Source organism: Felis catus, chromosome D1 (assembly GCF_018350175.1).
Source record: "Felis catus isolate Fca126 chromosome D1, F.catus_Fca126_mat1.0, whole genome shotgun sequence".
NCBI lineage: Eukaryota > Metazoa > Chordata > Mammalia > Carnivora > Felidae > Felis > Felis catus.
The window spans coordinates 70,348,082-70,365,987 of record NC_058377.1 but is presented as its reverse complement, the minus strand read 5'-3'; the positions used below and the strand labels follow the sequence as shown (position 1 = coordinate 70,365,987).

The 17,906-nt window shown below is 41.8% G+C and overlaps 1 protein-coding gene across 6 annotated transcripts in view; it reads right to left on the bottom strand.

Annotated features, from left to right (window-relative positions):
* SPON1 (spondin 1) overlaps positions 1-17,906 on the bottom strand; it is a 261,400-nt gene that overhangs the window by 130,818 nt on the left and 112,676 nt on the right. For all 6 annotated transcript variants that reach the window (XM_023239596.2, XM_045038988.1, XM_045038989.1 and 3 more), the window contains exon 5: positions 16,645-16,767. In XM_023239596.2, coding sequence (XP_023095364.1) covers positions 16,645-16,767 — 123 coding nt within the window. The remainder of the gene's footprint in view (positions 1-16,644; positions 16,768-17,906) is intronic.

Here is a 17,906-nt window from a genome sequence, read left to right as displayed (position 1 = left end):
TTGTCTCTGCCTCTCTCAAAATAAATAAATAAACTTAAAAAAAAACATTTTTTAAAAAAGTGCACTTTTAAAAAGGGAGATGTGAAGGTAGAAGCAATGTTAGCTTTCTTTCACTGTCTCTCAAGGCTCACCCTGGCCTTTCCTAGGCTTGAGCTGCATTGTATTGGAATCAAAAATTTAATTCCCATGTAATGGGGGTGGCGACAGGGCAATGACAAGGGTGAGCTGTGAACTTGTAAGACTTATTGGTGAGAGCTCAAGGCTTACCCCAGAACATTTTAAACATCACAGGTCAGGTGCTCAGCCTGCATGGAGCCATTAGCCGGGAACTGCAAAGCTGGTATCTTTATTTTCAGATTTGACCTGTCAGGGAGGCAGCTTGGTAGAGAGAGAGCTTGCTTCCTCTTAATTCAACAAATACTCACTGGTCACATGTTATGCTCTGAATCCTGGGTCCTGGGGGTTCTGAGCCAAACCAGACAAGGGCTTTGCCGTGTCTTAGGATATTAGGGCAATGAAACATGTGAACAAGCAACTGCAATGCAGCATGGAAGATGGCGTGATAGGATAACCAAAAGGCTGGAGCAAAAAAGAGGGCTGCTAATCCAGAGTAGGGAAATAGAAAAGTGTTTCCAAGGCAATGGGGATTAAGCTGAGAACAAAAGTGTGGGGTGGGCAGCAGTCACCCAGATGAAGGTGGTGGGGGTGAACCAGAATGTTGCAAACCCATCAAACAGCCTGTGCAAAGGCCCAGAGGTCACAATGAGCAGGGTGCTATCTGAGAATATAAGATGGGTGTGGAGTCAAAAAAAAAAAAAAAAAAGCTACAGAGAGGCAAGAGATTAGGCTGGTCAGGTCTCAGTAAATTTAGTGCTATTGAAGAATGAGTCTTTTAACCCAGGCTCACATAATTAAATCCTGGATCTACCCTTCCTGGGGTGTATGACTTTGGTCAAGTCTCTTCCACTTTGGTAGTATGAGAATTTTCTTAGTTTTGCCTTGAGTATCAGCTTTCCTTCCAATGCTTTAAAAAATACATGAAGAGGTGACTTATTTTTTTAAGGGCCTGCACATAGTAGGTGCGTGTAGGCAAGGTGGTTGACAGATGGGTGGCCAGGGTTGGTTGATAGATGGGTGGCCAGGGTTCTGTAGCAAAGGAGGACAGCATCTCAGCCTTATTATTTAGGAACACAAAAGTTGGCTCATACCCACGCCCACCACCATGTGCTGGCAGCTGAGAACACTGCAAAGGCAATAATCAGGATGGAAAATTCCCCTTTCCAAGTTCCCGAAACCTGCAGCCCAAGGTGGCAGCTGGTGGCCTATTATTCCCTGGAGCTCTGGTGAAATGGAAGAGTTCTGTTTGTGCCATTCTAAGCAGGAAAAGTCTGTTTTCTCTCGATGAAGAGGGATAGTTTATGGTTAGAGGGGTATTTCCTTAGGTTTTTGTTTTTTTGTTTTTTGCTTTTGTTTTTCCTGAACTTCTTAGAGATTAAATTATTGCAGTAAAGGGGCAGCAGGAATTCTTTTGACTCAATAAGGTCTGGCTTCCTAGTTCTTCCCTGGAGGGAAATAAAGCACTGAATAATTTATTCATTGCTTGAACACATTTCCAGGGTGCTGCCAGCATCAAGACCAGGCCAGGCAGTGAGCTGAAAGATGAGACAGAGAGACTGGTAGTGGAGGTGAGCAGGCAGGCCAGGGAGCTCCCACTATTTGAAGAGAACAGAGACACTGGGCAGCAAGCAGGTCTGGCTTAAGAGGCAGAATTCCAGGCCTTGGAAGGATTGATAGGAGCAAGGGAGGGGGGGGCCTGGGGGCAACCAGGGCTCCTCCATGAGTCTCACTGGGGAACAAGGCCACCTTAAGGGCAAGGTCAGCCAGATGGAAGGCAGTCCCTAAATATCTATGGAATCAATGAATGCCTAAAGATTGAGACCCATTTATGAGAACTGGAGTTCAAGGCGAGAACTGGATCACACGAAAGGATTTACAATAGTAGCCAACAAATATGTAACACTTAATATATGCCAAACTCTTCTAAGCTCTTTACACATATTAATCCATTTCCCCCTCACAGGAATCCTGTGAAGTTAGTATTGTTATCATTCCCGCTTTATGGAAAAGAAAACTGAGACACAGAGAGCTTAATTAAGTGGTGTGCCTAACATCTCATGAACTGTAAGTGGTGGTGTCAGGGATTTAGTCTGGTTCCAGAGACCACTCTTTACCATTAGGTGTGTCGGCCATGTTAGAAGTGGGACAATGATGGGTTGCTTAACTCCTGCAAAATTCTTCCAAACAAGGAAAATCACTGGTGCCAGAATGCTGGGGGCGCTGCAACTGAATTTGAACACAGGGCTTCCGCAGGCTCACCTTTGAGAAACACGTTTGCCCGAAAGCGCTCTTCGTTGTGGGTTATTCTTCAAGCGTGTGCCCCCTAGTAGCTACGATTAGCAAATCTAAGACTTGGTCTGCCAGTTTTTTGCCTTTTTTTTTTTCCTTTTTTTTCTGCAAGTTTTGGCCCACCAGCTACCAAGATGCGGAGCTGATCTCTTGCTCTGGCTGATGGAAGCATCTGACGGACAACCTCTCAACTGGTTCTCCTGACACGGAAGTAGCGTGAGCCGATTTCCAAGTGTTGTGCGTTCAGAACCCAAACTGATGTCACAACTCTGTTAACTTGCTTCCATGATCTGTGGTCCCATGACATTCCACGTCACTGTGTCAACCTAAATAAGCATTGCAAATTTAGGGTGTTGCTCTATGCAGGGTGCCTCAGCAAGTACGGATGAAGAATAAGACCCATGTAAGTTGGGTTGAAGAGGCATTTTACTGGTTGATTTCCAATGTGAAGCCCAAGAATCCTTGCAAATTGGGAGGATATTTGGCAGGAATGCAGTGGCTGGCAGAAAACACGCAGCAATTTCAGTCATGACCATGAATAGTCAGCCTTATTTGGCATAAACAATTCTTCAGGGTATATTTTCCACTCATTGTTTGGAAAACTTTAAGCACATAAATGCTGTTGGCTCCAGCAGAGTTTTGTGTATATGAATTCTGAGTAACCTTAATAAGATTTTTAGCATAGACGCGTTTCCCCTTCTTGTGATTGTTTTAAGTAGTTACGATTATTTTTTTTAATGCAGAAGATGTTTGTAGCAAGCCCATTGAATAACACATATTGAGCGCTAGCTCTATATCAGACACTGTGGTGGAGCTGGGGACACAGTGATGGTCCCAACCAACTCCAATGCTCTTCTCCAGGGGTCTAGCATGAAACTATGGTAGAAGGTGAGGAAAAGCAAAGAGAACACAGGAAAGAGGAGGTAAGGGAAAGGATCATATAGGAAGTTTGGCCAATGTTATTTCTAATATACACAGTATGCCGAAGATGCTAATTACCATTGCATGCCCCCCAATTGAGGAGAATATGAGAGATTTTTCCATCTTTTATGGATTAAAGGAAGTAAGATGCACTGAACTAAGGTAGACTTTAGAGAGGGTTTAGAGTGTGTCCTATATGACATTTCCTTGATGTCATTACAAGGGATGCTGTGGACCCCAGGAGTCTTTGAGCTTAACAGCTAGGTGGTTTCCTTATCTCATCCCAGCTTTGCTTCTTGTCTAGGTAGGTGCTGCTCAGGCCTTGTATACTCTGAGGCAAATCCCACCTAAGAATTTTTTTGTGTGGGCTTGTAGGGGGAGATGGGGAGAGGGGAGAGAAACCAAGTAAAACTGATCTTGATCAACAGAAATTACAGAACACATAAATCTCAAACTCTGTTTACTTCCCTTAGCTTATTTACAAAAACACAAGTCAGTAAATACTAACTTGTAATCAAGATTAGCTGACTAGTTCCATGTGTCTGCCTGGCTGATTGTGAAATGTATGTTGTATTTGTTATTAAGTTCCTTGCTGAGAGGGAAAAGTGTCACAAATGCAAACTCTATTTCCTCACTGTTGGTTGGGCTATCTGCAGTAGGAGGTCTTTCGTAAAGTATCTTTGAATTTTAATGTTTATTTATTTTTGAGAGAGACAGAGTGCGAGCGGGGGAGGAGCAGAGAGAGAGAGGGAGACACTGAATCCAAAACAGGCTCCAGGTTCCGAGCCGTCAGCACGGAACCAGATGTGGGGCTTGAACTCACAAACCACCAGATCATGACCTAAGCCAAAGTCGGACACTTAACCGACTGAGCCACCCAGGTGCTCCAAGTATCTTTGAATTTTAAATTTGGGGCTATTCATCTTTGTCAGTATTTAAGTTAGGGATAAAATGAACCTTGAACCCAGCCCTCTCTCCATCTAAGACATGGAGAGAATTTAGAGGCCAGGTGGAAACTTCAGGAAGTTCTCACCAGGTGAGGGTAGCCAATCAGATGAGAGGATATGTCCAAGATTTCAAGATGAGATCAGAGCTAAGTCCTTATTTTAAGGTTCAGAAATGTGGGTGAGAATAATGACAAGTTCAGAAATAAGCACATTTTGGCCAGGTTAACACAGAACTTGCTGTGTATCTGGTACTAAGCAAAAAACCCATCTATGAGTTATCTCATTTAAAAATAATCATGACTAATACTTTGTGAGCTTTCACTAGATGCCAAGCCTTTTTAAAGGGTTTTTAGACTATTAACTCATCTATCCCTACAAGAATCCAGTGATGTAGATTTTGGTTTTACTACATAAAATGGGAGCTCAAAAGGTTAGTTGGTGTCTTTTCCAAGGTCCTAGGTGAATTTATTCCATATGAATAGAGAGGAACTTAGCTTTGAATCCCGGCCCATTTTCAAAACAGCTTCATGAGGTAGGTGCTTTGATCATCCCTGCTTTACCAACGAGCAAACTGAGGCACAGAGAGGTTAAGCAATTTTCATACGGTCCTGTAAGTAAATATCAGATTCAAGACCCCTAGTGGGATCTGACTTCCAGGTCCATGATGGTTCACACTGTAAGCGGTATATGTTGCTGTTTAGCAGAGCACCGACCACTGGCCAGTCTTTGGGGCAAGAGAAACCTGACTTAACAGTGTTTCTCACCACAGAAACGCTCTTTAGGCTCTCACAGTGTTCTGATATTTGGTGCTGAGATTCCCTGTTGCAGGAGGAAACTGCTCTCTCCCACCTCCTGCGTTAGCTTATTTTTCTGGCTTTTAGCCTTCACGTTGAAAACTAGCCCTCTTTCACTGTTTTTTGTTTGTTTGGTTGGTTTTTTTTGTTTTTTGTTTTTCTGATGAGCTCACCTTCCGAATACAAAGTGTAAGAGGAAGGGAGAATTAGCCCAGGAGCTGGGTAACCAACCACTCAGGTCTGCAAGCAAGAAACGTTTACCTAAAAGTTCAGTCAATGGACCAAAGATGGAACCAGAGCCTTGAAAAGCAAAGCCAAACGAATCCATGTCCGCTGCAGTAGGGACAAGCGGACAGATGTACAGCTCTCTTCAAAGGTTGCTTAGGGACCCAATAAACCTGAAAAGACTGTGCCCTGAATCTCAATGTGGGTGGGCGGATAAAGGAACATTATTCCTCTTCTTCCTCTTGGTTTTCCCAGGGTGTGCGCAACAAAGCAAATGCAATTTGCATTCAATGACTGAAAGCTACTCACATCTGTAAACACTAACTGTCCCAGTCAGCAAAAGCCTCCAGAAAGCCTCTTAGCCCCATTTCGAGGAGCCAGATGTGAAGAGAAAGCCTTCTGCTTCGCATTGTTCTTTCCACTTGAGCTGCAAGACCCTGGGAAGCTCCATGTGCAGGCAAACATGGCACACGTTGCTCTTAAATTGAAGCAAGCTTATTATGTTCGAGAGAGTTTAATTAAACTCTTGCTGGCGGTGGTGAAAGGGGTTAGCTTCCTCTCCAGCCTTTCTTCATGTGTTCCCTACAGGTAGCGCACACTTTTCCCTTCCAATGGAAGGTCATTAGGATCACATGAATATACAGAGACCGAAGGACTCCAAGAGGTTCTGGGGGCATTTGACTCACAACTTTTAATTTAATCAATCAACTCAGCGGTACAGTAAAGAGATTACAACCATCCTACTCCCTGATCACAGGCAATCCGCTTTACTGCAGGGTGGCCCTTACTAATCCTTTTTACTAAAAATAAGGCCGGGCTGCTTGTGCTGTGATTTCCTATATCCTTTGTCCTGTTATATGTTTGTTCTTTCGCTCTGAATTTCACCAAGGCTAGGAAAAAGCTGCAAGGATTTCTTTGTACTCATGCTTTACTTCCAGCCCCAAACAGCAGAGTTCTTGCAAATTGGGAGGGAGGTTTGCCAGGACTGTAGTGCCTGGCACAGACCTTTGCAAAAAGCCCCACTCGTGATTATAAATAGTTGCCCTTTCTTGGCATAAAGCAATTCTTGAGGGTCTATTTTTCAGCTCTGTTGTTTGGAAAACTTAGGCACATAAACGCCATTAGCTGTAGCAGAGTTTTGTGTGCAAATTCCTGGGTAACCACACACAATGCTGTTGGTTAATGGACTTTGTATATTCCCTCTCCTATAATTTCATAAAGCTTTTCAGAGTTTAGAGTATCTTCATGCAAAGGGAAAATGAAGTCTTTATTGTTAAAGTAGGCATTTCTTGGAATCACCAAACAGGTATCGGCAAAGAGGTTTGAAGGAAATCCTACATGAAAAATGCATGGGTTGGTGTCATACTCAAATGTTAATCACATCCATTTTGCCAGGGGAACTGGTGGCATTAGAGCTTACATAATAACTGATCCATGACTTGCCAATGAATCCAATCTTTCTTCCTCCTCAAATCAGTTCCAAACAGGTGGCCATTTAAGCTTCATGAATGAGACGCAGGAGCCATATGCTCTTTGAACCGCCAACCAGCAGGAGTAAATGGCAAATAAGTTATCAATAAATTAATTGACCTCTATCGTTGGTAATGAGACTTTACCTTGATAGACACAAGGACAGTAATACTGTATATAATATATAATAGTCTATGGTCAATCCAGTGCAGGCATGTCTTATGTAGGAAAGGGTATGCTCAAGAAATTGTCTGTGGACTTCCAGGAGGGAGACAGCGCGAGAGGCCGGAACCTTCCAATTTCAAGTCCCATTTAAATGCCAATAAAATAGTCTGAGGCAAAGGTTTCAGAAATAGCAGTCATAATCATCACTCAAGGAAAGAGGAGTAAAAGGGGGAGAAATGATTTTAAACTATTAAAAATGTTTGGCTGTATGAGAGCAGAACTTTGAATTAAGAACCTGGGTGCAGGGTGAGGAGGGGGTGGGGCCGTGGAAGCAGTAAACTGTGGAATGAAATAGGAATAAACGCAGAAGCCAGAGAATAGTTGCAATCTGTTTTTTAAATACACCTATTTCAGGAGAGCTCATTGTGGGAGGAAGGAGTGTGAAGGAGCAAACAATGATAACACAGGTACAGCGTGCAACGGGGTGCTATAGGGAACTAAACAGAAAAATGCACTAGGAGGAAACATTCAGAGCACAGAGACAGACAGGAAAAGATACAAAAGACAGATCTGAGGAATGGAGCACCCTGGCCAAAACAAAAACAAAAACAAAAACCCAAAAAAATCCCAAAACCAAAAAAAAAAAAAAAAAAAAAAAATGCGAAAGCATTTTTGGATAAATACAATAATTTACTGGAAAATCCTTACAAGGCTTAGAAAGTCTAAAAATAAGAAAAAAATTTAAAAAACACTGAAAAGATTAATTAAAGTGAAGGAAAAGCAGGTGGGGTTTCAGGCATGACTGAATTTAAGACAAAAGTTATTAAAGCCAGCTAATTACATTAACTATGCAATGTTGAAAGTCAAAGCTAATAATGAGGATATAATGACCATTATGTCTACAGGTTCCAAAGACACAGCAAAAATAGAAAACAATCTGTTAAAAATCAAGGAGAAATGATAAGTATACAATTTTAGATCAAGGTGTTAAGACCCCATTATCAGAATATGAACAATTAAGAAGAAATGATAAAGTAGTAAGCCTGAAAAAACATAATTAAACTTACCATAATATAGCAGGAAGCACAGATATTGCCAAGAATTAAATGGATTGAAAACTGTAAACAAAAACCCCTGCAAGTTTCTTGCTGTTTCCTGATGAGATGGTGAACTAAGTACCCACTCCACACTCCTCTGACCTCAACACTGGGAACCTTCAGAAACACAGAGACTGGGACTACCAGAGACATGGAAATAAAGGAGAGATCAAAAGCCATCCTAGAAAATAATCAATATGAATGTGTGCTTGGGTAGAGAGGGACGGTAGAGACCAAAGGAATCTGAGAGCATGCCAGCATTCTTGTTTTGTTCAGGGGAAGACAAATATTGAAATGTTTATGAAATCAATGCAGATAAATCAGCATAAGTATGTGTTTTAAATTAAAGGCGACCACCACAAGCACAACAAAAACAAAGTGAATCAAATAATGTTTAAACCAGCAGAAGAAAACCGAATGCAGGCAATGGAAAGAAAAGAAGTGGTTAAATGAAGAAACAAAAAGAAATTATAATCAGGAAATATAAAATAAGATGGCAGAAAGATTCTATTATGACAGTAATCATATGTGGGGTAAATGGAATGTAACAAAAACAAATAAAGCCAGAGGGGCCTTGAATGGACCAAGGACGCTCACGTGCCATGAAATAAATAATGTATCCTTCGGCACGTTGGAATAAGGTGCCATAAGACGGAATAAGATGGAATAAGAAAAAAGTCTTTCTCAAGTAAACATATATGAGGCCATGAAAAAAACAAACAGGACAAATTCTGTAAATACAAAAGCAGAAATATTCTATTACCTACTCTCTTACCAAAATAAAGAAACTTTGATGAAAAAGTGATCCAGAAAGAAACCCAACCAGCACATGGAGATAGAAGCTGCTCTGTCTTAGCCCGGTCTCCAGGCTGAGCCCCCCTCAGAATTTATAACCGTTAAGTCTGAAATGTGGCATCACCCCATCGTTTTAGAGCTTTTGTGTTGTTCTAAAGAGGCCCGATTCTTTGCTTGCTGTCTGTTTTTCTGGATGCTTTTAGGGTTGTTCCTATTCCCATTATTCTAATATTTCACGATGTTATGCTTTCCATTCATTGTGCTGAACACTTGGCTCCTGAGGCTATTCCTGTGTTCCGTGCAATTAGTTGTCTTGGTTCTTATGTGTCGCCCTCTCTGGGGGTACTGGCTCCATCCTTCTTTGCTCTGCTGACGGTTGCCACTAGTCCAGCTTCCCAGATTTTGGCAGTATCTCTTGTATGGTGTATGTATTCTTTCCTCTTTTCTTGTCTTTGTGAGCTTATTTATTTTTTATTCACCTAGTGCTATCTTTACGGAATCTAAGGAAAGATCATAAATTAATGTTTGCATTCAACCTGCCACGTTTAGCTGGAAGACCAGACTAACTGACTTTCCTTCCCTATTCCCAGTGCAGAAAACAGCGAGTTGTTGCAGTAAGACTTCCCAGACCGATGCAGGGAAGAGAGGAGAAAAAGGGGGAAAGAAGCTATTTATTCCTTTCTCTTTTGCCCCATCGTTCACTGAAACTGTGTATCATTACACGTGTACTTGGTACCAAATTCTAATTCCTGGTGACGTACTCTATTCATACTCAGCCTGGTGGTCGCTCCACTGGGGGGCGCTGATGGGCTTAGAGAGGGATTTCCCTGTGATGGTAGGAAGGAGTGGGATTATTTGTTAAATGTTTCATTTTGCTTCTGAAGTTAGATCTAGAGGAGACCTATGGTCCACCTATGACTCATCACCGTTCTAGACACTGAGCCGTGCAAACCCACAAATCGTCTTATTCATAAATGGGAAGAAACTGAGCAAGCTAAATATTATAAAGCTAACAATTCTTCCAAAAGTAATTTAGGGATTCAATGCAATCCCATTTAAAATTCTGACAGAATCCTTTACAGAATTTGATAAAGTGATTTCACAATCACTTATAAAAATAGACAATAACACTAAAGAATATTTTAAGAAGAAAGAGTACTTCTACTTCCAAGCCAGAAACCTGGCTCATCAGTTTTGATGTTTTCCTCTGCCACTCCTCCACATTGAATCCACGACAGAATCTACCTCTAAAAGATATCTCAAGTCCATTCATTCATTCTATCACATGTCTGCTGCCTTAGTCTGAGCTAGCACCATCACTGTAATATCCTCCTAATCCACCTTCCCAAAAGCCACCAGCACCATTTAATCTGCTCCCCACTTAGCAGCCACATAGGGTCCTCTCTCTCCTGCCCCAGCCTCTTCAGTGCCTTCTCATTGTTCATCTCCCTCCACTCTCTTCCTTGCTCATAACTGCTTCCTCTTCCTTTTCTCCTTCCTTCCTTCCTTCCTTCCTTCCTTCCTTCCTTCCTTCCTTCCTTCCTTCCTTCCTTCCTTCCTTCCTTCCTTCCTTCCTTCCTTCCTTCCTTCCTTCTTCTTTAGAGGCTTTCAGTGTGCCAGACAATGAGGTAGGTCCTGGAGAGACAATGAGCAAAATCAGACTTGATTCCTGTCAATGCCCTAGTGGTTTTAAGGGCAAATACAATAGGCATGAAGAAAGATTCCAGTATGTTATTAATTAAACCAATGCCAATTTAAGATAATAAGATTAATTTGTTATAACCATTAATTGGCAAAACCCAAACGGAAAATGTTTAGTTAAATGCCAAGGAGGCCGGGGAGAAAGAGCTATATTTACTCACTATTGGTTACATGGTGAACTGATACAAACGTTTTGGAGAAGAATCCAGCAAAATGTCTCAAGAGTCAAAAAAAGTCCATATCCTTTGATCTGGTAGTCTTACTCTTGGGAAATTATTTCAAGGAAATGATTCAAAGAAAGGAGAAAGGGTGGAAGAAGACTTAACTACATTTTTTCTTTTTTTTCTTTCTTTCTTTTTTATTGTAGTGCTTTCTATGTTAGCAAAAAATCCTGACATCACCTAGATGTTCAGTAAAATGACAGATAAGTGGTTTAGAGCAAGCTGATGTAACGAATTAGAACTATGGAAACCAAACCAAATGCACAAAGTAGGATGCAATGTTTCCAAATGTGAAACCCTGTATGTGGATGAACATAGGAAGAAATGAGAGTAGTTGCCAAGGGTTGGAGTGGTGTTCTTTGATGTGATTAGATTTAATAACTAAGAATTTTTAAGTAACATGACCCAATGGAAAATATGGCTGAGTTTCATTGTGAAATTAACTTTGATTCTGTAGAGTATATTTCCCAGTGGCCAAGTTCATATTTTAGGCAATGTGTCGTTAAATGAAAAAAAAAATTAATTGGCTCCTGGAAAAAATGTTCTTTTCATCAATACATATTTGTTAAGCAGTGTTAAAACCGATACCATATCAAAAATGGGGGAAGTTATGCTGTTTACATCGTCAAGGGACATTACAGAGTCTCTACAGGGTGGAGGCATTTGTCAAAGAACCTAGGAGCTGTGTTTAGAGCCAGGGAGCAAAGAGAATCAGCATCTGTTAGGCGCCTCTCGATCCCCTGGCCAAGAATGAACATGGCTCCAACCCCTTTGGACATCCCTGAGGTTACCCTGTCCGGTCACCATGTTCCTATAAAAGACACAACCTCCTGGAAAGCTTCTGGGCACTGCTGACGACAGACATTGGTAGGCTGGGGGGTGGGTGGGGCTTGCACTTCTCCCAACACTCCAGGGTTCTGGAACTCCGTCCAGGGTCAGTGAATCCAGACCTTCTGTTTCTGACTTCTCAGTTAGGATCTCTACAGAGTAGGTCTTTGTACAGTAGGGCAAAGCTGTTTGGAATTTGGTATCTGTTGAGTCCACGTTGGTACAGCAGATACTTAAAAGATGCTTTGTGTATAAGGCATTTAATTTCACTGCAGAAGAGACAAGACAGCCTTGCAACAGCCCCCAGAAGAGGCAAAAGGGAATCAGGAGATCTGAGCTTTGATTTTGTTTCTGAAACTCTCTGGCTATGTGATCTGAGCCCTTAACTTTGTGCTTCAGGTGTTTTTTTTTTTTTTCTTCCACTTATAAAATTAGGAGGTAAAACTTGCATGATTCAGCCTTAAAATGGATTTCTACCCATTGGGGGTACTACCCAGTTGGGGGTATTTTAAAAGGATTTTGCCATTTCCAGATGGCCAGCAGAGATTTATGGCATCGCAATAGAGAGGGAATGTCGGAAGTCACTGGGGCCGTCCATCCCCTTGCTCTTCCTTATTTCACCTCACCTAACCTCTCCCGGGGTGGGGTGGGCTGTCATGAATGCAGAGTACTTGGTTCTCTAAGAAGTGGAACCCCAGAAACAGCATTTGGAACAAACCATCTTGTATAGTGGTTGAGAAGATGGTACAAAACACAAGGGCGTTGCCCAATCCTCTTGTAGAGCCTGATGCGAATTCTCAAGGGCAAGTTACCCCAAACTGAAGGTCAGACACCCTAGGTTGCTCTGTTACCCTATCGCGGAGGCTCTCAAAGTGTGGCCTCCAGGCCTCTGGGCACCCTGAGGCCCTTGCAGGGGATCTGTGAGGTGCAAACTCTTTTCATAGGAATACGAAGACATTTGCCTCTTGCAACATGTTGACATTCACCCTGATGGTGCAAAAGTGGTGCTGAACGAAACTGCTGTCACTTAGTGCCAATCAAAGCAGTGGCCTCGACCTGTCAACAGTGTGCTCCTCAATGCAAGGACCCGCAGCAAACCGTTTAAAGAGCCAGCTTCACTGAAGAATGTTTTAGATGAAACACTACAAATTATTAATTTTATGAAACCTCTGTACCTTCTGAGTACACATTATTTTCCTATTCCATGTGACTAAATGAGAAACAGTGCATAAAGCACTTGCATAGATACCCAGGTGCTGTGATTGTCCTGTGTAAATAAATGCTCTTCTGCATTTCTGGAGGTCACTGGACACGTTTATTTTCCTAAACATCACTTTTACTTGAAAGAACAAATGACAGGGGTGCCTGGGTGGCTCAGTCGGTTAGGCGTCCGACTTCGGCCCAGGTCATGATCTCGCGGTCCGTGAGTTCGAACCCGGCATCGGGCTCTGTGCTGACAGCTCAGAGCCTGGAGCCTGCTTCAGATTGTGTGTCTCCCTCTCTCTCTGCCCTTCCTTTGCTCACACTCTGTCTCTCTCTCTCTCTCTCTCAAGAATAAATAAACATTAAAAAAATTTTAATAAAAAAAAAGAAAGAACAAGTGACAGACAAATTATGGTTATTCAGACTGGAGAATGTGGCAGACGTGTTCTCAAAAATGAAGAGAGCCTGTCATTTCAAGGAAAACAACTGACAGTATCTATTGCCAACGATAAAATTTGAACTTTCAAGCAAACCTTAGAATTTTGGAAAACTTGTGTCTGTTACTATGAATTTGATAGCTTTCCAATACTTCAGCACTTTTCTGAAAGTGATATTAATGAATGCGATTTTTGAGATTGTACAGTGCAATGTCTCAACATCTGGACCATCGGCATAACTCAGTAAGCCAAGGTTTTTTAAATGACCAACGTATGATGTTACAAAATCATTCGCTTGTAAAAGATCCTTCCAAAGTGCAAACCAATGTATTTTAATATAACAGAGTACAAGTTCACTGATAGTTTTTCATATTCTACACTGTAATTATCCTTTAAGAAAGGAGGAGTGTTGGAGGCCTGTGGGGCTCAGTCAGTTAAGTGTCAGACTTCAGCTCAGGACATGATCTTGTGGTTCATGAGTTTGAGCCCCGCGTTGGACTCTATGCTGTCAACACGGAACCCGCTTCCAGATCTTCTGTCCCCCCCTCTCTCTCTCTGCCCCTCCCTGCTTGTGTTCTCTCTCTTTCAAAAATAAATAAAGATTAAAAAAAAAAAAAGAAACTACTATTTGTAGAGTTTTGGTGTAGTACCAAAGAAGATTATCTGTAATTAATGAAAAAGTTATTAAAATATTCTTCCCTTTTCCAATTACATATTTGGGTGAGATAGAATTTTCCTCATATACTTCAACCAAGAAACATACCACAACAGGGAGAATGCAGAGGCAGATATGACACTTTAGGTGTCTTCGAATTAAGCAAGGTATTAAAGAGATTTGCAAAAATGTGAAACAATGATGCTCTTTCACTAAATTTCTTTTGTTTTAGATAATATAGCTATTTTCATGAAATATGTTAACACGTAATGAGTGTATTATTGGTAATTCATTATATGTTATGTTTTAAATTCATTAATAAGTGATATTTTTAAACTTGTTTTAATTTTTGATTTGGTGAATATTGCAAAATACCCATATAAGCAAAAGGCTATTGAAGTTCTCAATTTTTAAGCATGTAAAAAGCATCTTGAAATGAAAAAGCTTGGGAATTGCTGCTCTGAGATCATTGTGGAGAAAGGGATATTTTGGATGAGTAATTAATAAAGAGAAGGGAGACTTGATAACTATCAGTTTCTACTATTGTTGGGAAGCACCATGGCTTAATTGGGCTTAATGGCAAGGGTGGATTAATCAAGACAAAATCTTCCCTGGAGCAGCCAAAGGGAAATCATCTGTTACCTAAGAGTAGTAGAAATCACTTTTGCCAGCATTGAATTTTCAAAGTCCTTATTAGACCCTCTCTGTGCCCTTTCGGTTGGCTCCAATCCTCTTGAGTATACAAGTCCATCCTGTCCCTCCAAGGAAGGTCTGGCCTACAATTCCTCATCAGTGTTGGCCATAGTGACTACATGTGGGCTAGAAACCTGCCTCCCAGGTCATAGTGGATGCTACTGAGTTCAGCAATCAGCACACAGTCCTTGGGAAGCCACTCCCAAGGCACTAAATGGAAGACGAGAATGTCATGGTTTTATTCCTGAAGGACTTCTCTCTGTGATGGAGAAGACTCCTGAAGAAATAATCACAGTCTGATGTGATCACACTCCTCTGTACATAGTGACGACATTTTTCCAACCAAAAATTAAGACACGCTGACACGTGACACTGGAACAATCCTGAGGGATCTAGAACACATGTCTGCTTTATTTATTAAGAAACTCCCAACAACTTCACTGAAACCTGATATAGATTTGTACTTGATTTGGCCCGAAGACCCACAAACAATGGTCTGTGCCTTTTTTTTTGTATTTGTTTTTGTTTGTTTGAATTCTGGGAAATAACAGCGTCAGACTAGAAAAGAACAAGAAGCTCCTTAGGATTACGAAAGATAAGTGATGGGCCCTTAACATTTTATTTCCTCTGGGCTGGCACTGGAGGAAATTTTTATCCTTCATATTTGTTCCAAGTGGTTTCTTCCCCGCCAGGCAGATTCCAACTTTGTTCACGCAGGTCTCCCACACCAGCTGAGGCAGATCAAGCTGCATCCCAGAGTGAGAAGAAGAAACTAGTGAGGAGCTTCTAAGATCCCAAGTCCTGATTACACGCGGGTAAAGTTAAACAATAGGTCTTTTGATCTGCCAAGTACCCGCTGGGTGGGCTGCTTGGGGAGCACGGAGGCTCTGGTCTGGAGCAGGTCTACTTAAGTCCCAACCGCGGACCCTTTGCTCCCCGTCTTTAGGGGCTGACTTCAGTCCCTCCTTTGAATCCCTTTCTTCTGGTCTCACTCATTTTGCCCAGCTGTGGCAACTCCAGAGCGAAATGAACAATAAAACAGACAATGAACAGAAAAATCATGCTCAGTGCCACCCACTGAGCCACACACCAACATCCTGCCACCCACAGTTGGCGAGAATGAGCGTCACTGGGTCTTAAAGGCAGAGTCCAATTAAGAGGCAGGACAAGGAGGCCAACAACCCCTTTTCGAATTTTGGGCCCGCTACTAACTTACATCTGATCGTGGGCAAGTCATGACATCTCTCTGATGTCCAGTGAGCTCATCCACAAAAACAGGTTATTCTGAGGGTTAAATGACGTGACATATGTAACAATGCTCGGCACACAGTAGGTCCACTATTCGTTGTTAGAATTTTCACAGTTTTGTGTGTGATTATTCGATTAGTGTCTGTCTCCCCACTAATCTCTGAGTTGCACGAGAATGTGGGTCATGTCTCTTTTAGTTCACCAGAATATCGCTAGAGCTTAGCACAGTGCCCGGCACATGCCAGGCATTTGTTGAGACAATGACAAGAGAAAAGGGAGTTGGTAGGGTCCTGCTTACGGATCTACTCCAAAATGGCAAGTTTGGGGCCTCCTGACAACTCTCATGGATTGCTTTTGGCTCTCTGGAGCATGGTGTCATGAGGGATTCTAGGGTGGTATCTGGAATCAGTAGAGAAAGGGTGTGCAGATAGACCACCATTATGTTTGAGGATGCCGAACGTTTGTTGGCCTTGATCTGTGGAGTCAAGAGCAGGCCCCTTTTGCCAGCTATTCCCAGCACATATAGATCTATTGTATAATTCGTGGAGAAAGCCACTTTGCGGGGACTGATGTTACCAAATGCTCGACCTGAAGATAAGCAGCATGACCTTAGGAATATTTTTTTAAATCACAGATCAGAACAACACTATGCAAAGAAGCAAAAAGCATAACAGTATTATCGGCTAGCCTCAATGAATTCACTTTGTGGGAATGTGCATTTCATGAGTCAGTTGGTAAAAGCGAGCAGACCTGACACACTTTGGCTGGTGTATTCCACAGCCAGACAGAACTTCACCACACACCTTCCCCCAATCCATAAAGTAGCTACTCTACTCACGAGGGTAATCCTTCGGGTGCGTCTTCTCGGACCAGTTCCCATAAAATGTGAGTCTGTACTTGGCGGTTCCACAGGCGCAGCAGTCTAGAATTGGTTTGTCCGTCACCCCATCAAACATGGAATCTGAAACAGTTAGGAGAGTCACTAAGTTAGGAAGCAAATACGGGTCACTTATAAGGCAGCGCCATCTTGTCTTGTCCTGTCCTTCATACTTGGGAAAAGAAGATAAGGTGCAGTTTTCACTGGTTAATAACACTCTGAACCAGGCCAGTACTTGGGTTTATAAAGGATTTTTATATACCTCTAAGGATAGTAATTATATTTTACAAATAAAAAAGACTCAGAACTTTTGCTCTAACAATGTGAGGAGACCTGTGGGGCCAATAAGGCAGAATATTTGGGAAACCAGGGATGAAACTTTCTCAGTTATCGTTTCTTCCCACAATACAATTTTTCCACTAAATTTTAAGAGGAATATGCACGTGTGTGTTTTCTCTAAGAAATGTTTGCTGGGGTCAAATTGCCAGGACCAGAAGGAGCAGCTTTGCAGAAGAGCAGTGAGAACAAGTAGAGAGACATAGAAGATCGCTGGAAATTATTTTTTAAAATGCATATATAGTCACATCCCTTCTCACCAAGCTTTCAGAGACTTAGGAAGGGTGGGGTTTAGGAAAATGTTCGTAAGTTCAGGTTTACCTCTGAGCATAGAGGCAGCCGGGAAAAACTTAACAAGATTCCCTCTCTGCCTCCATTTTTATCTGTGAATAGCTGATAAGTGGGGAAAGAGAGATTACGTGAATAAATTCAGTGTTTCTGATAGTCAAGCCCACATCCCTAACCGTGCATTTAGTCTGTTACGCTTCTTGCAAGACGAAAACAATGACTACAGATGCAACTTGCTTCAACTGCTTTTTCTTCAGTTTCTCTAGTGGTATTAACATAAAGGTTCCTTTGGCAAGTTGGACATTTTTTCGTCAATATTATATAAAGAGCAATGACAGTATAAAAATCTTTTTGAGCGCCAGGAAGAGCACTGTACAAGTCTTCCTTGTGGAATTCACTGGGTTCATTGGTTCAAACACAGAAAATCAGTGATGGGTAGAAGAAGTGAACTCTGGGTTCTAGGATGGAGATGAAAGCATGAAATATTATAATAATCACTACGTTGTAGAGAGTCCTTGTGTGTCCGTACATTGTCTTATCTCATCCTAGCAACCCTAGGAGGTAAGTACTCTAGTTAACACCCTTTTGCAGATCAGTAA